This window comes from Myxozyma melibiosi (genome assembly GCF_037950935.1).
Source record: "Myxozyma melibiosi strain Phaff 52-87 chromosome Unknown BZA70scaffold_2, whole genome shotgun sequence".
Taxonomy (NCBI): Eukaryota; Fungi; Ascomycota; class Lipomycetes; order Lipomycetales; family Lipomycetaceae; genus Myxozyma; species Myxozyma melibiosi.
This window is the reverse complement of record NW_027042916.1, coordinates 166449-185753: the sequence shown is the minus strand read 5'-3', so window position 1 is coordinate 185753 and position 19305 is coordinate 166449. Positions and strand designations below refer to the sequence as shown.

At 49.9% G+C, this 19305-nt stretch overlaps 8 protein-coding genes across 8 annotated transcripts; 4 read left to right on the top strand and 4 right to left on the bottom strand.

The window, feature by feature from the left end:
- Positions 1 to 27: 27 nt before the first annotated feature.
- Positions 28 to 2128, bottom strand: BZA70DRAFT_274510 (ATP-dependent rRNA helicase SPB4). Its single transcript, XM_064911987.1, has 4 exons — positions 2044 to 2128; positions 1892 to 1988; positions 500 to 1837; positions 28 to 439 (listed from the first exon to the last, which is right to left on the bottom strand). Exons 1-4 carry the CDS (start codon positions 2091 to 2093, stop codon positions 98 to 100), a joined length of 1827 nt encoding a protein of 608 aa, XP_064769575.1. The 5' UTR covers positions 2094 to 2128; the 3' UTR covers positions 28 to 97.
- Positions 2129 to 2349: 221 nt separating this feature from the next.
- On the top strand, positions 2350 to 2871 carry BZA70DRAFT_288018 (mitochondrial ATP synthase epsilon chain-domain-containing protein; the record flags this gene model as incomplete). Its single annotated transcript, XM_064914000.1, has 3 exons — positions 2350 to 2378; positions 2623 to 2747; positions 2837 to 2871. 3 exons carry the CDS (start codon positions 2350 to 2352, stop codon positions 2869 to 2871), a joined length of 189 nt encoding a protein of 62 aa, XP_064769574.1.
- Positions 2872 to 4313: 1442 nt separating this feature from the next.
- On the top strand, positions 4314 to 6425 carry BZA70DRAFT_236230 (uncharacterized protein; the record flags this gene model as incomplete). Its single annotated transcript, XM_064910371.1, has 3 exons — positions 4314 to 4884; positions 4943 to 5127; positions 5193 to 6425. The coding sequence occupies 3 exons, from the start codon at positions 4314 to 4316 to the stop codon at positions 6423 to 6425; spliced, it is 1989 nt and encodes a 662-aa protein (XP_064769573.1).
- A 221-nt stretch (positions 6426 to 6646) lies between these two features.
- On the top strand, positions 6647 to 8470 carry BZA70DRAFT_274503 (phosphoribosyltransferase-like protein). Its single transcript, XM_064911986.1, has 5 exons — positions 6647 to 6887; positions 6950 to 7017; positions 7084 to 7494; positions 7557 to 7621; positions 7682 to 8470. The coding sequence occupies exons 1-5, from the start codon at positions 6778 to 6780 to the stop codon at positions 8249 to 8251; spliced, it is 1224 nt and encodes a 407-aa protein (XP_064769572.1). The 5' UTR covers positions 6647 to 6777; the 3' UTR covers positions 8252 to 8470.
- Positions 8471 to 8539: 69 nt separating this feature from the next.
- On the bottom strand, positions 8540 to 10547 carry BZA70DRAFT_265972 (amidase signature domain-containing protein; the record flags this gene model as incomplete). The annotated part of the gene is made up of 7 exons (XM_064910994.1): positions 8540 to 9433; positions 9459 to 9550; positions 9609 to 9665; positions 9724 to 9877; positions 9937 to 10014; positions 10078 to 10200; positions 10278 to 10547. 7 exons carry the CDS (start codon positions 10545 to 10547, stop codon positions 8540 to 8542), a joined length of 1668 nt encoding a protein of 555 aa, XP_064769571.1.
- Positions 10548 to 11074: 527 nt separating this feature from the next.
- On the bottom strand, positions 11075 to 13079 carry BZA70DRAFT_298703 (armadillo-type protein; the record flags this gene model as incomplete). The annotated part of the gene is made up of 5 exons (XM_064914620.1): positions 11075 to 12550; positions 12608 to 12648; positions 12681 to 12758; positions 12825 to 12930; positions 13017 to 13079. 5 exons carry the CDS (start codon positions 13077 to 13079, stop codon positions 11075 to 11077), a joined length of 1764 nt encoding a protein of 587 aa, XP_064769570.1.
- A 437-nt stretch (positions 13080 to 13516) lies between these two features.
- BZA70DRAFT_255062 (Phenylalanyl-tRNA synthetase beta subunit) lies at positions 13517 to 15818 on the top strand. Its single transcript, XM_064910774.1, has 5 exons — positions 13517 to 13629; positions 13720 to 13786; positions 13860 to 13936; positions 13995 to 14118; positions 14187 to 15818. Exons 1-5 carry the CDS (start codon positions 13583 to 13585, stop codon positions 15660 to 15662), a joined length of 1791 nt encoding a protein of 596 aa, XP_064769569.1. The 5' UTR covers positions 13517 to 13582; the 3' UTR covers positions 15663 to 15818.
- On the bottom strand, positions 15819 to 18959 carry BZA70DRAFT_274498 (rab-GTPase-TBC domain-containing protein). Its single transcript, XM_064911985.1, has 5 exons — positions 18806 to 18959; positions 18602 to 18719; positions 18326 to 18526; positions 18064 to 18262; positions 15819 to 17997 (listed from the first exon to the last, which is right to left on the bottom strand). Exons 1-5 carry the CDS (start codon positions 18838 to 18840, stop codon positions 15911 to 15913), a joined length of 2640 nt encoding a protein of 879 aa, XP_064769568.1. The 5' UTR covers positions 18841 to 18959; the 3' UTR covers positions 15819 to 15910.
- Positions 18960 to 19305: the final 346 nt, after the last annotated feature.

Below are 19305 nucleotides of genomic sequence, written 5' to 3'. Positions count from 1 at the left end.
TATATATAGAAGAGAATATATATAGATGTTTTGTATAGTTATATATATAGATGTAGATGTAGATGTAATGTATGTAGTAGATATATATACACACTGTTCACAGATCAAAAACAGGCACCGTCTTCTGCTTCTTCGCTTTCCGCTCACTCACCATCTTCTTCCAATCATCCTCCATCTCCTCATCCGAACTGCTCTCTTCCCCAACCTTTACCTGCGCAACCGCAATCGCCCGCTTCTGCTTCTTCGAATGCCGCTCCTCCCTCTTCTCCTGCCGCTCGGCTTTCGCTGACCACGGCGTGTTGGGGAGTGAGGGCTTCTCCTTGGCTTTAGACTTGGACTCGGACTTGGCCTTGGCTGCCGCTGTCTTTGCTTCTTTCTCTTTGATCTCAATCTGGCGTTGCTCTTCTCTTTTGCTGTCTTTATAGGTATACGCACTCATCTACAAGAAGTTAGCTCTTGAATCGCTCATCAGCTCGAACCGCTCAGAGATAGTACTCACATCAAAATCCTTCTCCAACCATCCTCCCTCAGGAAGCCCCTCCAGAGTCTTCAGCTCCGGCATACTTGGCAGCCTAAGCAAGCCATACGCACGCGCGTACCCCAAAAAATCAAACTCGCTCATGCGGAAAATAGACGTCATCGTGTGTTTCGTATAAAACCGCACATAACTGACATACGCCTTCACCGCCTGATCGTGTCGTTCTCGGTCTTCCAGCATCCACTTCCGCAGTAACTTGTAGAACTTTGCCCGCTTCTTCTCGAGCGACGGTCTTTCTGCCTCGGAAATCTTTACCTTCTTCACTCTCAGTAGCTCGATATAATCCTCCTCTCGACCCTCGGACAACATCAGATATCCCTCGCCGTACCGGCCTGCTCGTGCAGCGCGACCTGCGCGGTGCAGAAACATATTTGCCTCGTACGGCGCGTCAAATTGGATAACGATATCCACCTCTGGAATATCAAGCCCACGCGCGGCCACATCTGTCGTCAACAATACTGACCGACTCGAGCTGGAAATAAAGTTGTTTAGCGTCTTTGTCCGCGGACCCTGCGGAAGCTTGCCGTGAAGTGAAAAGATGCTTAGCTCATCAGAAATCACACTTGACTTGAGATTCGACAGCGCAGAGTAGAAATACACAACCGAAGCACACGTCGCAAAGTAAACAATCGTCTTTTTGTAGGTCAGTGTGTTTAGGTACTCAATCAGCGCAGGCAGCTTGTCTTCCGGAGTGAGAACGGTGTACGACACATGCAACGTCGTGGGTACTTTCTGCTCCCCCGATCCGTTTCCCGTCTTCACCACCACCTTTACCGGATTCCGTAGTCCCGCACGGGCAAGCTCACCAACTGCATCAGAGACGGTAGCCGAGAAAAGTCCTGTCCGTCGCTGCTTTGGAAGACGTCGTATAATACCATCCAACGTCTGTCCGAACCCCAACTCCAGCAATCGATCTGCTTCGTCCAGCACCAACACTTCGAGATTAGACACCTGCACTTTCGGAGACTTTATAAATTCCAGCAGCCGTCCTGGCGTGCCAACCACAATATGCGAGTTATTATCCAAAAACGTTTCCACGTCCGCGTTCACGTTCGAAGCGCCTCCGATCAATAACTGAGACCGTAGTCGTTTTGTGGGCTTGCTCTCGTCCTCGGCGCCTTCCTCGCCTCCTTGGAATGCCAGGATCGAGTTTATGACTTTGTAAATCTGAGTCGCTAGTTCTCTTGTTGGAGCAATGACCATAGCACCAATACGGCCTCGCGAAACTAAGCTTGTGTTGAGCAGTCGTTCGATGATTGGAATAGCAAATGCTATCGTCTTCCCGGATCCTGTAACCGCCTAGATACACTATTAGCACCGCAACAATAGCTACCGCAGTAAGCAAAAATATACCTCAACAACGACGTCCTTGTTCCCGCAAAACAGAGGAATCACTGAAGCCTGCACTGGCGTCATTTTGGCATATCCCATCGACTGAACCGCATCGGCTCTGTTTACACCTGTTAGCCACCGCTAGACTACTCAACAAACAGCAGTTCTCTTACACCCATGATGTCAGCCTCGGCGACAGCTGATTCCAATCCCGAGAAGCCATGTCGAAGTCCACTCAACCGCAGTCAGATACAGATCCGGTCTCTGATTTGAAAATCTACAAAATATTTCAACTCCCAAAAGTCCCAAATCCGATCACAACTCACAAATGTCACATGCCATATGTGACTCACCCTAACCACACAGGGCAAGGGCACACGAGTCGGGCTCAGGTCTCGTTCCGAGCTTTGGTTTCTTTCTCTTCTCGCCAGCGAATTTGCTTTGCATCCAACTCCACAACCACCTCATCAACTATCGCAATGTCTTTCTGGAAAGAAGCTGGTTTCTCGTATGTGTTTTCTTATTTGTTTTATTGTTATTCTGATGCTGGTCAGAGAGTGCGCCTGGTTTTATCTCGAATCCGACTTGCTGCTGCAAACTTGTCGTGTTCCGGCCAATTGGAAGCCGAGGACTGTTCGCAACAGCCCAGCAGCAGAATCAACCACAGACGCACCGGAATCCTCTGAGATCACCAATATGCTCCATCAGAATCAGAAAGATCCAATTGCTAACTTATTCTCTTCATGATCCAGCTACAACCGATACGCCGCCGTTGCCGCGCGCGCTACCCGACGAGCATTGAAGGACTCGCAGCGCATCCGCGCCGAGAAGCGCGAGGCCGTCGAAATCCGTGTTTCCAAGTGGGTCGATGGAAAGCGTATGTGACCCGTGTTTTGATTGTGCTTGCGTTCGATTTGTTGTGGTTTTGGGCGGTGTGGACACTGTGGCTAACAATTGTCGATGCAGAGGGTGAATTCAAGGACGTCACCAAGAAGGACTAAATGCAGTCAGCTTGAATATGCATATACGTATTTCTAGTTGGTTAGTGTTTAGTTTTCAAAATTCTAGATAGAAGTGTCGTGGACTATCTTGTCGAAGATATCATGCAATATATTCCGTCATACTCTACCTCCAATTCTCCTGGATCTCGTTTTCAGCATGCGAATCTGTTTCCTCGGCATCCATTCCGAATCAGTTTACTTTTCGAGTCGCAAATCAAGCACAAGATCGATTAAACACGGCGCCGTAGAGATTCTGGCCTACACATCATCTTGTGGAGACTGATAGAACTTGCAGACAACACGCCGCCCTTTACGACTTCTGCTAGCACCTCGCCCTTCTCCTCTCATATCTAAAACCTCCAGCGTATTGCCAACCACGTTCACCTACTGACATCCTCGCAAATAATCACGAACGCGTCCATGCCTGTAGTAAAATACTCCAGCATCCTTTCAAAACAGAAGCATCTCCACAGTACGAATCCCTCACAAACGTAAACATCATCGCGCATTCTACACCACAAATCAATACTGCAGCCAACAACCTGAACAACCAGTTTTGCTGGCTGATACTCTGCGGTGCTGCTCTAAACCAACTGGCTGGCGACAGATTAGTCCTCGAACGAAGATCAACCAGGGCTACTCTCTCATTCAAGCGGTAGAGCGAGAACGGTACATTCTCCGCACAGATGCCCTTCTCGCAAACACCCCCCACCGCCGCAGGACAGCCCGCCTCCCCGGCCGTGGACGACGAAGGCCTCGATGCACTCTTCGAGTCGCAAGACGTTGACGCTTCTGATATTACTGCTGCGCTGGCAGCCGGCCCGGGCGGTGGTGCGCGCCATGACTCGGATTTAGACGACGAGGAGGGTGATGCGGGAGATGGCGATGCTGGAGACGCGGGCGACGCGGGCGATGACGCTGCTGCCGAGGAGGCGGCGATGGGTCTTGCGCTTGGTGAATTGCCTGATATTGTGGGCACCGAACACGCTGATGACGCGGTCGACTATGAAAGTGAAGACTCGCTGGCTGAAGAGGAAGAAGAGGACGATTTGCCAGGCCAGCAGCAGCAATCGGGCGAAAGAGATCAGGGACAAGGTGATGAGGACGAGGATGACTGGATGAAAGATATTGGCGACGAAGCTGGTGAAGTTGTCACCGACGAGGAGATCAATGTCAAACGGGAGCCTGGAGATGATGTGGATATGAACGTCGACGACCTTTTCAAGACCAACATTCCACCGCCAGAAACCTCAACGCAGCCTACATACCAACAGCCTCCCGATACAATCTATGCACCTACCCCAGAAACATCTTTGCAGACACAGCAGCCAATGCCATATCAACCACCCCAGCCGGCTGATCTTCCGCCACCGATTCCGGTCCTGACAGAAGAGGAAGCGCGAGCGAAGGCAGACGAGATGTTGTTCGAAGACATGGCGCGCATGGAGGAATCGAAGCCGGTCCGCATGTCATACCTATTTGCCTCGGAGGCTGTCAAACTTGTGCTACCAAAGCCTGCTACTGTGAGTCAATGTGTGCCCACTCGGGCGAATTTGGATGCCGATAAAGATCAACGGAAATTATTTGGATCGCATATCAGAATACGGGGCTCGCTGCTTGATAGACCCGGCACAGTACAGATCGATCTAAAAGACAGCAACAGTCGAAAACGGAGGTCGCAGAAGCGATCTAGCGCGCCTTTGGAGAGAAGACTGACAAAAGAGGAGGAAGAACTGTTGTTTGCATGCTACGACTGGGAAAGCAAAGTGATCTGGGACATTGACTCTGATTCAGAAATGGAGAATGGCGCTGCTGATCTCGCTACGAAGAAGCTAAAGACAACAACAATAAACACATCCGTCGACGACGATATATACTGGATCGATGAAGAAGATTATGTCGACGGCATCGATGACGAGGCAATCTTGGAGGGCAACCTGGACGAGCTTGCCAACAGAGTTGTCTTGGACCTCAATGACCCACAGCTGCTAGTCTATACTGCTCAACGAAGAGGTACGATCTCAGACAACACCATACTTGTTCCACATCCATTATTAACACGATATTATAGATTATGCAAAGAGGGAACTGCGAACGACTGCCATGCGCGAGGAATTGTTCCAAAAACGATACAACGTCTCGAACGATCAGGCTTACGACTTGCTGAAAGAGAATTATCAGTCTCGTGTCAGGGCTACTGTTGGAAACCTTACGATCGATCATGCGATGCCTGCTCTGCGACTACAGTCACCTTACGTACGTGGTGCCGTCTTTTTCATATTGCATCCAACCATCAAACGCGCTAACAGAGTCATATACAGTACAAAGTCAAGCTCTCGAAATCACAAGCCCGCTCGTTCCACAGACCGAATCTTGTCGTCCGTCCAAACACTGTCATCCATTTCTCGAAGACGCGTCACCGGAAAAAGAAGAAAGACAGAGGCAAAGATCTGCACGAGATCCTGGCCACTTCCAACGACCTCTCGCTGTGCGATGGCTGCAATTTTGTGCTGCTCGAGTACGCCGAGGAGCATCCTATAATCATGTCAAACTACGGTATGGGAAGTAAGATTCTCAATTACTACCGCAAGAAAAACGACGAGGATGAGTCAAGACCGAAGCTTAGTATCGGCGAAGCCTATGTGCTGAATTCGCAAGATCGCAGTCCGTTTTGGAATTTTGGGTTCGTGGATCCCGGCGAGACTGCGCCTACGCTGTATAATCGCCTCGTCCGGGCGCCGTTATATAAACACGAGCCCTACAAGACTGATTTCTTGATGATTCGTGGAACTGGCGGTGGCAACCCGGGGCAAAAGTACTTTTTGAGAACGATTCCGCATTTGTTTACGGTTGGGCAGACGTTCCCAGTCACTGAGGTCCCTAGTCCGCGGTCGCGAAGAGTGACCACTGCCAGCAAGAATCGATTAAAGATGATTGTGTATCGCGTTTTACACAAGTCTGATAAGGAGAGGATTCTCGTAAAGGGGATATCTCAGCATTTCCCAGACCAGAATGATATGCAGAATCGCCAGCGACTGAAGGAGTTTATGGAATATCAGCGGACGGGAGAAGATCAAGGATTTTGGAAGATCAAGCCGACGGATACGCTTCCCAATGAAGATGGGATCAGAGGGATGGTTACCCCGGAGGAAATCACGTTGCTGGAGACTATGCAGGTCAGTCAGCAGTTCCTCGAGGACCAAGGCTATGGCGGGGGCAAGGACGACGATGAACAACACGAAGGCATGAGTACGGAAGAAAAACTTGCTCCCTGGATCACGAGCAAGAACTTCATCAACGCGACGCAAGGAAAAGCCATGCTTGAGCTGCACGGCGAAGGAGACCCGACAGGCACAGGTCTTGGCTTCAGTTTTATACGGACGTCGATGAAAGGAGGATTCAAGGCAGCAGCGGGAAGCGTGACCGAGCAGCCGGTCGACAAGTCGAAGCTGGGAGGACATAGCTACAATGTTGCGCTCCAGCAAAAAGCATATGAGGAGGAAATCCGGCGGATTTGGAACGCGCAGAAGGCGGATCTGTCTGCGGCAAAGTGAGTACAGTGTACAATAGAATTAAGATGTCATGAACCGTATACATTATCGTATTATTACCACTTTTACAAATATCCAATCAAATCTGCAATAAACAAAGATCAAGCCGATGAGGTTTGACAGCCACGTCAATCACAAATCTGTGACTTGTGACTTCCAGCTCACGGGCCCGAGCCAATTTTGATCAACTTTTCTTGATATCCGCAGAGAGCACACTATCTCGTCGCTCGTTGTCTCCTTTGGAGTTTTTAATGCCCGGTTCTCGCCTCTGAGGAGAAGAAGATCGTGAACAAAGCACGGCCGGTAAACAGACAACACAGAGATATCTACTACAGAACCACCGCACAAACTGGAGATGGTACGAAACCTGGTCATCTTTGGAGGCTCGTCCCATCCTGAGCTTGTGGAGAAAATTTGCAACTTTCTCGGCGTGCCCAGAGGCGGCCTCGAGACCGGCAAGTTTAGGTATGGAACATTGTTGTTGCTGGCTGGGACGCTTTCGTGGTTGACTGATATCGTGTGTGCAGTAACGGAGAAACCTCGGTGTCGATAAAAGATTCTGTGCGTGAGAAGGACGTATATGTGATTCAGTCAGGTAGGGCGTGCCGTTCTTTGATTTCTTGCTTTCTTGCAGTTGCTGATTTTTTAATAACCAAACAAGGCTGTGGCCATGTGAACGACAACTTCATCGAGCTCCTCATCACGATCGCGGCCTGCAAAACCGCTTCCGCCAGACGTGTCACCGCTGTGATGCCCTTGTTTCCCTACAGCAGACAGCCCGACGTGCCGTACAACAAACACGGCGCCCCGCTAGCAAAGAGCGTCACGACCCCGAGGAACGAGCACAACTATACGTTCGAGAGCGTGCCGCCGTCGCCTCGGTCGCACAGTTCGCTCGGGATGCACAGCAACGCGAGCGCGTCAGAGTTCCCGTTTTTGACTCCACAGAAGAGCTCGCTGGCTCTGGAACGGGAATTCGAAAAGAAACTGCGGGGAAAGGATAATACCTGGCTTCCTCAGGGCAATACCTCAGAGATCAACACGGGATACAAGGAATGGGTTGCTCAGTCTGGTACGTCTCAAGAACTTACATTATGCATTGCGTGTCAAAGATGTATGATCTAACAGATACAGGAACTCTCGTCGCGGGCCTACTCACCTGTGCTGGTGCAGACCATATCATCACAATGGACCTTCACGTAGGTCTCCACTAGTTCTCAAAGCGGAGGTCATAGACACTAACGCTCATTGCCTTATAGGATCCGCAATTCCAGGGCTTCTTTGACATCCCAGTCGACAACCTTTACGGCCGCCCAATACTGCAACACTACATCACCAGCTCCATACCAAATTACCAGGAAGCCGTCATCGTCTCTCCCGACGCCGGTGGAGCCAAACGAGCGACCGCCATCGCCGACGCGCTCGAGATGGACTTTGCTCTGATACACAAGGAACGCCGCGTGAAGGGCCACTCAGCTGCCATGATGCTCGTCGGCGACGTCACTAACCGCGTCGCGCTTTTGATCGACGACTTGGTCGACACTTCAAACACAATCACGCGAGCCGCGAAACTTCTCAAGGACCGGGGCGCTACCAAGGTCTTTGCTATCATCACCCACGGCATCTTCTCCGGCGACGCGATCCAGCGCATACAAGCCTCTGCTCTCGACAAGGTGATCACCACAAACTCTGCGCCGCAGCTCGAAAACAAGATGATGCTCGGAAGCAAACTTGAAATCCTGGACGTCAGTAAGATCTTTGGCGAAGCTATACGGCGCATCCATAACGGAGAGTCTGTTTCTATGCTCTTTGACGTGCGCACATTATGACCCAACGAATGCGGCAGCTTGTAGATGGAGCTGTGTCGTCTAGTTTCTTTTCTATGTTTTAATAAATATATATGTTTTTAGCAGTTTGTAATTCATTGAGGCCGAAAGTTTTTGTTTTTGTTGTCGTGTTTAATTACTGAATCTGCATTAAGTGTTGAGTATATACTCTGTTTAAAGTGAATGTTGTGTCATAATCAGATTGTGAGGATTAACTATTACTGTTCTGTTTCTTATACAAGGCAAAAATTGTCTCATCAACTAAAAAAGAGGCTCGGGCGACAAAACCGTTTAAGCCTTGAGAGCGGCATCGACAACACCGGCGATGGCGAGCATCTTCTCCTCCTCAAGACGGCCACCAATGATCTGCACACCGACTGAGCCGTTCTTGAAATCCTCAGGCACGTAGTCCTCCCACACCTTCTTCTCGAGCTCGGCGTCGGATCCGGTTCCAGGCGCGGGCGCAGGGAGATCGATGGCCGGGTCGCACTTGGTGACAGGGACAACGACGCAGGTGTAGTCGAGAACGTTGAGAAGACCGGTGTAGCCCAAGTATCGGAGCTTGAGCTGACCAGCAGGAACAGCAGCGCAAGGCTGGACAGGGCGGATCCAAGCGTCGATCTTCTTGCCGCTGGGAGACTTGGCCGCGTTCATGTACTCCAAGAACTCGGTCTTGTACTCGAGCTTGTCCTTGTTTAGCTCAAACAGCTCCTTCTGGGAAAGAGACTTCAGGTCCTTCTCAATGTACGGCGCGATGTCGGGGATACCAGGCTCGCCTGACGCTTCCAGATCGCCGCGGATGTTCTCGCCTCCATCGACGGTCCAGGAACGCACCAGGATCTCGGTACCAGTCTCGGGCTTGTACGACTGGAAATCAAAGACCTCGTGACCGGCCTTGGTCAGAGCATCGGCGACCATCTTCATAGCGCGCAGGACAGGAGGGTGAGGGGTTAAGATACCGTCTGTAGCCTCGATTCCAAAGACGAGGGGACGGTTGGGAAGCTCGTAGTCTCGGAATGGAATAGGGACACATCGGGGATCGTGCTTCCAGGGCTCCTGTCCCAGAAGGGCCTTGGAGAAAAGAGTCAAATCCGGAAGAGAGACGGCCAAAGGACCGTCGACGGAGACGACAACCTCGTTGTATGCCATCTTCACATTGATTGTTAGTATTTCAGGTGAAGGAGGCTACGAGAATATCCAGAGTACTTACACTGTTGGCAACCTTGAGGTAAGGGAATCGCTCATGTGAAGGACGGAGACCATAGACTCCACTGAAAGATGACGGGATACGGATAGATCCACCTAGATCACTTAAGATTAATAAATAAGTTCGAACGATTAAAGCCGATTAGAAACTCACCGATATCAGTGCCAATACCGATGGTAGCACCTCTCATTGACAGGATAGCACCCTCACCTAGATAACAAAGTCAGATCAATTCAAACATATTGAGAAGAATGCTTGTTCTGCTTACCGCCTGAACTTCCACCGGGCGCAAGGGTGCGGTTGTAAGCGTTGACGGTCTGGCCGAAGACGCAGTTGCGGGTCTCGGCGGCCATCAAACTGGTGGGAATGTTGGTCTTCACAAAGAAGACGGCACCGGCAGCCAGCAGGAGATCGACAATGGTCTACAGTCTGTGTTAGTCGAGAGGCATAATGTCATAGTAATGTTGGGTTGAATACTCACAGAGTTCTCCTCGTCGGGCTTGCCAACCCAGGCAACGTATCCCATGCACGCCTCAATTCCCTTGACACGGAATTGATCCTACGGCAGCCAGTCAGCACAATACTCAATAAGAAAAATCAACGTCACGATACAACTACAGACCTTGAGAGACATGGGAAGTCCGTGGAGCGGTCCGACGGTCTTACCGGTCTTCTTGTAGTACTCATCGAGCTCAGCAGCACGCTTGAGCGCCATCTCGGGGAAAAACTCGGTGAAGATGTTGAGCTAGAATGCAATTGAGACGAATGTCAGACAATGAACTGCATGGACGGAACATGACGTTTGATCGGGGATATACTCACGAGCTGATGAGCCAGCACCGCACGCTTGATAAAGGCAGTGGTGACCTCGACCGAGGTGTACTCGCCCTTTGCGATAGCAGCCACAAGCTCGGTTCCGGTCTTCTCGGTGATCTCAATGACATCCTTGGGGAGGATCTCCTCGGGAACCTTGGAGACGTCCAGGCGAGAAGCGGGAGGAAGCTCCGATTCCGGGATGAGGTATTCCTTGGGGATGGCAGCGGCCAGCTTTGCGCGCTTGGCGGCGGCGATTTCTTCCCATTTGGCAGGCATTGTGCAGAGTTGTTGGTCCTGGAGGTGAGATGCTACTTGGAGGTGGAGATGTGCAAGTGTCGAAGGGAATGGAGCAAGGAAGAACGATGGGGCCAGGCGTTGTAGATAGGTCTGACACCGGAGTGGATAGGGTGCCCGTTAAGAGTAGTGCTTTCCGATAACGTTCTAAATGAAACCTTATTATTACACGACGACTCAAAAACCTCTCGTTTGCTGATAGCAGCGCTGATTTTGCTTTATTTGTTTGATATCTCGTTGTTTTCTTGTTTTGTATAATGTATAATTGTTCTTCAGATGAAGACTCAGTCACTTAAACAGCCTGTATGTACGAAAGAGAGAGGGCGAGAAGGCAGACAGAACGCCTCGTTGCTGGTCCATCCCACCGAAACATAGCTCAAGCCTCTTCTTATTTTAAACATTTGTTGATCATAAGCAGCCTGTATTCTGCCTGGCTTCAGAAGCTCATTGTTATATTTGAACATATTAAAGATGATTGTAGGAACGACGTTGTAACATATTTAGTCAATCTAGCCAATCGCCTTCAGGCTCTTGTCTGCGTAAAATCGCACGTCCACGTCCTCGTCAGTCTTCAGTTTCTCCAAGCTCGGCTTAACGACCTCTTCAATCATGGTGGCCACAGCGCCTCGCTCCTCATCATCCGCAGCCTTTTCTTTCGCGAGCAGCGTCACGCTCTCGTAAGACCGCGCGACAGTGAACCTGATGTTTGGAATAGGATCGTTCACCATGCCATCCAAGAACGGCACGATGCTGTTCTTGATCACGTCGACTGTCACTTCCCCCGCGAGTGTAGTGGCTGCCGCAATGCTGGTCATGCGGTAGAGGTAATTTGGATTCTCCCCAGCCTCCATGACCTTTGGTATAATCGTGGCCTGTGCCCACTCGACTCCAAAGACCTTGGTCAGATTCCGAAGATTCTCAGATGCTGCCTCACGAATCGAGTAGACACTATCACGAAGCCACTCCATGCACAGATCTCGCAACTTTGTGTCGAAGAACTCAACTCCTAGTTGCGATGCAAGCAGAGGAATATATTCGATGATTGCCAATCTGACTCGCCACTGCTTATCTTGCGCGAGCTGAGTAATTGCTGGAAGCAAGCTCTGAGACAGCAAATCGATACCAATAACCTGGTTCACCTGCTCAAGCTTGCAAATAATATTCAATCGCACCTCCGGGAACTCATCTTTCAGCATTAGTAGGAACATTGGCAGTAAATAGTTGATAGTCTCCTCCTTCCCTAGAATTGGCGCCAATCCACTGATCTTGGTAGCAAGCGCAGCGCGAACGTGCTGTGACTGATCATTCACAAGCTCCTCAACACCAGGCATAATCTCTTGGATGACTGTCTCAGCATCAATGAGCTGGCAAAACCCAGGAATCTGCTTTGCAATAACCGTTCGAACCTCGGCCTCGCTATCTTTGAGCAGCTTGACCAGTGCCGGAACAAATCCCTCCATCAACACGGCCTCGTCCCCAGCAGCAACCGCAACAGCAAGAGCCTCGAAATGATCAGCAACCATGTACCGAACACGCCAGCTCTTGTCGGAAAACAACTTCTTAAGCTGTCCAAAGAGCTGCTCCCGTACCCTCTCAGCACCCAAGACGCCAGCAATGGCGATCAATATATCAACTGTGAGAAGTCTGACGGAATCCTGATCGTCCTGTGCCAAGAACATAAACAGAGGAACAATCTCAGTGACGACAACTTCGCGCTCAATGTGAGGAACAAGACCAGTGAGATGAGTGGCAGCTGCGCGACGCACCATCGGCGCATCGTCATAAACCAGCTGACCGTAGAGTTGTCTCAACTCTGCTTTCTTCTCCTCGCCAACTTTCTCGTAGACGACAGCATACAATCCAGTAACAGACACCTTGTTGGTGAACCACTCTGCCGTAGTCAAGCGTCTGATCAGAGGCATAAAGTGTTCCTCAGCCTGCTCCTGCGACATCTCCGCGCAGACAGTGTTCAATGATTCGACAGCCTAATCGACAAATTAGCATTGAGCTTGATATAAATCCACCAGACACTAAAAACTAACCTTCTCGCGAACGAGCAGCTCCTCGACCCCAGCGAATGTTTCTAGGGGGCCAAGAGCACGTGTGCGTAAGCACCTCCGCCAACATAAGGCACAAATTTTCCGAGTTCCTCCGCAAGAACTGTCAGGACTTCGTCTTCGTCATCAATGGAGTCTATAGTAATTCAAACTGTCAGTCCATTGAAGTCGTGCCGAGTATATGAAACACGGGCAGTCAAACCTTCGAGGAAAGGGATCAATTCCGTTCTCGTGCGCTCAGGGCCGAGAGCAAGCGCGATCGTAGACAATCGATGGATCGCGTTCAGTCGGAGTGTGACATCTTCGTGCTGGAGATGGAATCGCAACGTTAGAAAATCCTGCGATGGGTCCCCACACCTCCTTAAATTACGAGCAACATCGGTGGGCAACAAACCTTCAGCTCATCGATAAGAACCGCAATTGGATAGAGCTCCTCATTTGGTATGCTGGTATCCATTTCTCACGTAGCGGCGGATGACAGACAAGGCTTGATCGTAGAGAGTGTTATACTATGTACCGTGAACTATTCCTGCATCACACCCATCGTCAGCGTCTGCTCAGGGATTCAAACGCAGGGACATCGAGCGATCTCCGGATTCAAAGCAACATACCAAGGCCTCTGAAAGGACTATAAAAAACAAGCACCTATCGCGATTTGCAAGGCGATACGTTGGATAGAGAAGATTGATTCGGAGGCTTAATGACACAGGACAGCGGTTGTTGATCTCTTAGATTTTGGCGTTCAGGTTTCAACGAGCCACTGCAGATCCGTCGAAACATCGCGGCGCTGGTGCCGCACCGCAGTTTTGAAGGTTATGCTCAGGGTTAGGCCTTTTGCCTGGAACTCTTTCTTGGACTCAGGATTACTGGAAGCACTCATATTCTCGTCCTGCTCAACGCTGTGAAATATCCCCGGACTTTCTTCGTTGCCGTTGTTTAATAAAGAATTGAGAAGTCAGCATGCCTACCGTCGGTGTTGACAAAGAGGATCTCTACAAGGCCTTGGGGTACGTATCATTCTCTGCTTCTCCCCCTGCCACGGTTCAATTACACATTTATTCAGGTCCAAAAGAAATATTGCTAACTGTCCTGCGCAGCCGATCTTACACGACCGAGGAATTCGATGAGTTGTGTTTCGAGTTTGGAATTGAGCTCGATGAGGATGTATGTGGCCGACCTTGTGCCTCTGGTGTTGGGGATGTGGAGAAAGACGTGTACTAACTCAGATGTACTCCAGACCTCGCAGGGCGAATTGCCAATTGTGAATGGTGTTCAGGAGCGGGCGCAGCTCAAGATTGAAATTCCTGCTAACCGGTATGTGATCTGTCGTCTTATATGCAATTTGCACCTTACTAATTGCGATCTGCAAAAGTTATGATATGCTGTGTTTCGAGGGTATTGCTCGGGCTCTCAACATTTTCCTCGGCCGCGAGAAGTTGCCCGCTTATACCTTGACCAAGCCAGAGAAGATGATTCAGTTTGTCGTTAAGCCGGAGGTGAGTGAGAACTGACAGGTCTCTTGATTTTTTGCCCTCGGACAATATACTTACGGCAATCATGATAGACGGCCCAAATTCGACAATACATCTCATGCGCTGTCCTTCGTGGGATCACCTTCACCCCCCGTCGCTACGAGTCCTTCATTGGACTTCAGGACAAGCTTCACAACAACCTGTGTCGCAACCGTACCCTCGTGTCTATGGGTACTCACGATCTTGACACCATCGAGGGCCCTTTCACTTATGAGGCTGTCACCCCGACCGATATCTCCTTTGTTCCCTTGAACCAGACCAAGCAGATGAACGGTGAAGAGCTAATGCAGTTCTACGACGGAGACAAGCACTTGGGTCGTTTCCTGCACATCATTCGCGACTCCCCGGTCTACCCTGTTGTCTACGATGCTAAGCGCCGTGTCTGCTCGCTGCCTCCTATCATCAACTCTGAACACTCCAAGATCACTTTGGACACCAAGAACGTGCTGATTGAAGTCACTGCCACAGACAAGACCAAGGTCGAGATTGTCGTCAACCAGCTCGTCGCCATGTTCTCCGAGTACTGCAGCGAGCCTTTCACTATCGAGCCAGTCGAGATTGTCTCTCCTCACAACGGCGAGTCGCGCATCACCCCCGATATTTCAATGCGCGAGACAACCGCCGAGGTCTCCTACATCAACGGATGCTGTGGATTCAAACAGACTCCTGAGGAGCTGTGTGCATTGCTTGCTCGCATGTCGTTAGTCGCTAAAGTTAATGCCAAGGATAGCAATCTCCTTGATGTCTCCATTCCTTGCACCCGACCCGACATCCTGCACCAGTGTGACATCATGGAAGATGCCGGCATCGCGTACGGTTTCAACAACCTGGACCGCACCTTCCCTGGAAAGTCTGGCACTATCGGCGATCCTTTCCTGCTCAACAAGGTTTCCGACATTGTACGCCGAGAGGTTGCCATGACTGGCTGGTCTGAGGTCTTGCCTCTGATTCTTTGCTCACATGACGAGAACTTCAAGTTCCTTCGTCGCAAGGATGACGGCAACACTGCCGTTAAGCTCGCCAACCCTAAAACCTTAGAATATCAGGTCGTGCGCACAAGTCTGCTTCCTGGCATGCTGAAGACTATTCGCGAGAACCGAAAGCATTCGCTTCCCGTCAAGATCTTTGAAGTTTCCGATGTCGCGTTCAAGGACGAGTCTCTTGAGCGGAAATCTTTCAACCAGCGTCACTGGGCCGCCGTCTTTGTCGGTAAGACTTCCGGCTTCGAGACCGTCCACGGCCTTCTCGACCGTGTGATGAAGATGCTTCGCATCAACTGGATCAAGGAGTCCGACACCGGCGTGCCTGGATATTTCATCAAGGAAGCCAACGACGACACTTTCTTCCCCGGAAGAGCTGCCGATATCTTCTTCAGACTACGAACCGATCCTAGCAAAACCGTCAAGATTGGATCCTTTGGAATCCTGCATCCCGAGGTGCTCGAGCACTTTGAGATTCCGGGCGTTGTCGGTTCTGCATTGGAGGTCAACATAGAACCTTTCCTTTGAACGTTTCCATTATATACTAATCCGCCGTTGATTTTGCTACTTGTTTGATGACTGTTCAGTCACAAATCGACTGGAAGTTTTTGTTTGCTGTCATTGTATAAAACTGTATGAACATCGGCTTCTTAATTCTCACTTTATAAATAATTACAATCCAAACCCCAAACAAGACATGATATTAATTAGTTTTTTTATGTACAGCCCAAACCTTTCCCAAAGCTGTTCCTTCCGGTTCCAACGTTCACAACTATCTATAATCCAAGCAAAAGCTTCTTAGCCTCCTCTGCAGTGATCGAAGGTGATCCGGGCGAACTCTTCATGATACCACTACCGGAGGTACTCGAGAGAATCGCCGTATTCGTAGACTTTGGAGGCGGGCTTTTGAACAACGGATCAGTTGCGCCTAAGCTCAGTTTCGTGAATTCCTGTGACACAGGATCGGAATGGAATACTGCGGATGTGGTCACCGACGATGACAGCGAGGGCGAGGGTGACGCGGTGGCGGGAGAAGAGGATGGAGAATATGTAGATGAAGGGGATGAGGACGCTTTATCCTCCAATGACCCGAAAAGCATCGCCTTTGCAGATTCAATCGCCGCTTGAGATATATGGTTTTGTGGTTGTTCTTGCTGTTTCTGTTCTTTCAAGCCGTTATTATATCTCGCGAATTCGGATGAGACTGGTCTTGCCTGGACCGACGATTCGTACTTTGTAGTACTTCCGGGGGAAGACGCTGCGCTGTCCAAAGAGTAATCGGCAAGGGGATCACTGAGCGACGAAGAAACATCGGGTGAATTCGACGTTGCTCTAATTACTGGAGAAGAAGCTGCAGACCGACGACCTCTAATCACGGCCCCAGAGTTCATAGCACTAACTGGAGGCGTTCGAATTGCTCTAGGCATTCCTGCACGAGGCTGCGCAGCAGGTACCGCAACAGGAGATGGAATCGGCGCTTGAGCCGTGGATATCTTCTCCGAACCTCCCACGCGCTGGTTGCTGGTCGTTGAAAGCGCTGTCGGGGCCGCAGCCTGGATTGACTTTTCGCCATTGCTAACACTCTGCGAAAATAGCGCATCCGTAATCGGCTGCTTGTACTTCTTGCTAATCTTCAAATCATCGAATAGCAAACACTTGCGTACATGCTCGATCCTAGCCAAAGCCTCTTTGAACTGAGCAGCATTCTCACTGCTGCCATTAGACTTCTCAAGCACTTCCAGACTGGTGCTCAACACCGCCGCCAGGGCCTCGTTTCGTTCGCGATTATACTCAGCCTCGTCAAACGATCCACCCGCCATAGCAGCTCCAGGTCGGACCGGGGCTTTCTGCTTCACTACAGCCTGAGCGGCTGCCAAGCTTGACCTGCTTCGGGGAATGGCGCCGCTACCGTTGCCATTGACATATGTGATGTTTTGAGCCATGTACGGCATCCCTCTGATACCCGCGTTTTCGGCAGTCAGATAATGAACTCCGCCGTTCTGGATCGCTTTCTCAGCGCGCACACGAGCGTCTTGAACTCTTTGTCTGACGTATTTGTTTATATCACCCGTCCACTTCTCGGAAGATTCAAACACATTCTTTGCGAGTCCTTGTACTCGCTGCTCCATCGAATTCGCGGCTACCATTGCACGACGTTGGTATTCGCTGGCAGAAGGAGAAGGCGCCAAGACACCGTTAACCATATGATATGGCTGTTGAGGTACCACGACTTCCTCTTCTTCAACCAATAGTGCGTATTGTTGCATGACGCGACGGCCACCAGCTGCTGTGCAGTGTGCCTGCAAGTATATAGCGTCCTCCACAAATGAGTTTGAAGTCATCGTTTCATCCACGGGATATCGCAAGAGAGTAGACAAAACACCGGTATAATCCGTCAGCAGCAGTTGATTTCTGACACGAAGTAACATAGCCACACAGATAAAGTCAACAATATCCAGTGTGCGGCCATCGGCAGCAAACAAGCAGTCCCAAAGACCGAGCATCTGCACAAACCCAAACTCTCGACCAAACAAAAGCCTTATCCATCTAATACCCCACATCTGAGGCTCAATGTCGAGGTTTCGCAGATGTCGCTCAAGCTCTGGATCGATCTTGCGCAAAAATTGTTCTTGGATCTTGCGGGCTTTTGTGACGATTGGCGGGATCTGGCGGCCGTTCTCTGTAACTCCTTTTGTCTTACCAACTGCGGCATACCACTCCCAGGCATTCTGCATGATCAGATTGAACAAAGTGAACGAGTCGTGCTCTATGTATGATGACGATAGAGTGTCGTACATCAGTTTATCTTCTTCGCTAGGCGTCTCGGCCGGTGTATCCAATGCATCCAAAGACATAACATAGACTGAAACAAAAAAGTCAGTATCAAAATTATATGACATATCTCAATATGACGAGATGCTCGACTTACAGATAGGTGCAAGCAACTCGTGCATGCCTTGTTGATAGCTGACCACGGGGTTCATCTTGGTATAGACGAACAAGATATCGAGCATCGTATTCTGAACTTTTGGATCCCGGAAGTAATCAAAATCCGGGAACGTCCGCTCGATATCCTGTAGGATTTCTTTTCGTAGGTCTTCGTCTTTCCAAAATGTCTTCCATGGGTTCTAAATGCGACGGTATTAGACGACGTTGGTCAACTCGAGGGCAGCAGACAAGAGGCAACTTACGGATTCGTCAACGCTCAATGGATTAACAACATTGATATCCTCGACCTCTTCCTCTTCTTCTACTGCAGAACCGGCCGTTTCTTGTGCGCGTTTGAGATGCAAAGCCAAGTATTTCCGTTTCAATGCAGTATACTTTTCTCGTTCTGTTTGCAAAATGGTTCCCCACGTATCTGGCTGGAGGTCCGGCATAAGCATAAATAGCTAGAAAGTTACAAATTAATCCACTTGCTCAACAGAATTATACACGATAGAAAGATATCGATGTTGTATGCATACCTTCCAGCAGACCGACCGCAATGAGTCCTCACATATCGAACTACCTCCGATGACTGAAGACTTTAAGGCAGTAAGCGATGGATAAGCCTTGTTATCAAACAGCTTCTTCCACCGCAGCCTACATCAAAATATTCTGGTGTCAGCAGCCGTGGCCCCAGGTATCTGACGATCAGTAAATCGATAATACTGTCTGAGGTCGCATACCTTGTCTGGTCCACACTCCGTTGAGAGAATTCCATGTTTCGTCCTCTTTCGCAAGTACGCAGACTCAAATATAAAACGATACCAAAACAAAACTGTTTAGTTCATCAAGAACTGTGAAAATGCAGATAGAACCGGAGTCTGGTCAAGTGAGCCCAGGGCAAGATTTGAGAACGCGCCAAACAAGATAAGCGTATTGCGCGGCAATTCTTGGGTCAGGGTAGTTGATAGTGGGTCAGCCTGTTTAGTATGCGATAAGTCAGCTGACCCGTATTCTTAGCCCTGGGTTGGCCGCTTTATTGATCAACTGCCTGATCAGATAACGCCTTCGAAGAGGTTTATCTGGTGCTTACAAGTCTGCATTGCCAGTTTTTGTGCAAAGCAAGGGAACAGGACCTGGCTATAGAGCTTCTGTGTATTTATCGGTACCAAAATGCTGTTTGAGTATACGATAATAGAGCCATCAGTGGTCAGCTTAGTCAGCGCAGATAATGAGGATTCTA

What these genes read in the sequence shown, in the direction of transcription:
- BZA70DRAFT_274510 (XM_064911987.1), bottom strand. Translation starts at nt 2,093, where the DNA reads ATGGCTTCTCGGGATTGGAATCAGCTGTCGCCGAGGCTGACATCATGG. An exon ending in CCGAGGCTGACATCATGGGT is followed by an intron (nt 1,989 to 2,043) that starts GTAAGAGAACTG and finishes AGGTGTAAACAG; the next exon opens with AGCCGATGCGGTTCAGTCGA. An exon ending in ACAAGGACGTCGTTGTTGAG is followed by an intron (nt 1,838 to 1,891) that starts GTATATTTTTGC and finishes TAGTGTATCTAG; the next exon opens with GCGGTTACAGGATCCGGGAA.
- BZA70DRAFT_274503 (XM_064911986.1), top strand. Translation starts at nt 6,778, where the DNA reads ATGGTACGAAACCTGGTCATCTTTGGAGGCTCGTCCCATCCTGAGCTT. An exon ending in CGTATATGTGATTCAGTCAG is followed by an intron (nt 7,018 to 7,083) that starts GTAGGGCGTGCC and finishes TAACCAAACAAG; the next exon opens with GCTGTGGCCATGTGAACGAC. An exon ending in GGAATGGGTTGCTCAGTCTG is followed by an intron (nt 7,495 to 7,556) that starts GTACGTCTCAAG and finishes TAACAGATACAG; the next exon opens with GAACTCTCGTCGCGGGCCTA.
- BZA70DRAFT_255062 (XM_064910774.1), top strand. Translation starts at nt 13,583, where the DNA reads ATGCCTACCGTCGGTGTTGACAAAGAGGATCTCTACAAGGCCTTGGG. An exon ending in GAATTGAGCTCGATGAGGAT is followed by an intron (nt 13,787 to 13,859) that starts GTATGTGGCCGA and finishes GATGTACTCCAG; the next exon opens with ACCTCGCAGGGCGAATTGCC. An exon ending in ATTGAAATTCCTGCTAACCG is followed by an intron (nt 13,937 to 13,994) that starts GTATGTGATCTG and finishes GATCTGCAAAAG; the next exon opens with TTATGATATGCTGTGTTTCG.
- BZA70DRAFT_274498 (XM_064911985.1), bottom strand. Translation starts at nt 18,840, where the DNA reads ATGGAATTCTCTCAACGGAGTGTGGACCAGACAAG. An exon ending in CGGAGTGTGGACCAGACAAG is followed by an intron (nt 18,720 to 18,805) that starts GTATGCGACCTC and finishes ATTTTGATGTAG; the next exon opens with GCTGCGGTGGAAGAAGCTGT. An exon ending in TGCGGTCGGTCTGCTGGAAG is followed by an intron (nt 18,527 to 18,601) that starts GTATGCATACAA and finishes GTAACTTTCTAG; the next exon opens with CTATTTATGCTTATGCCGGA.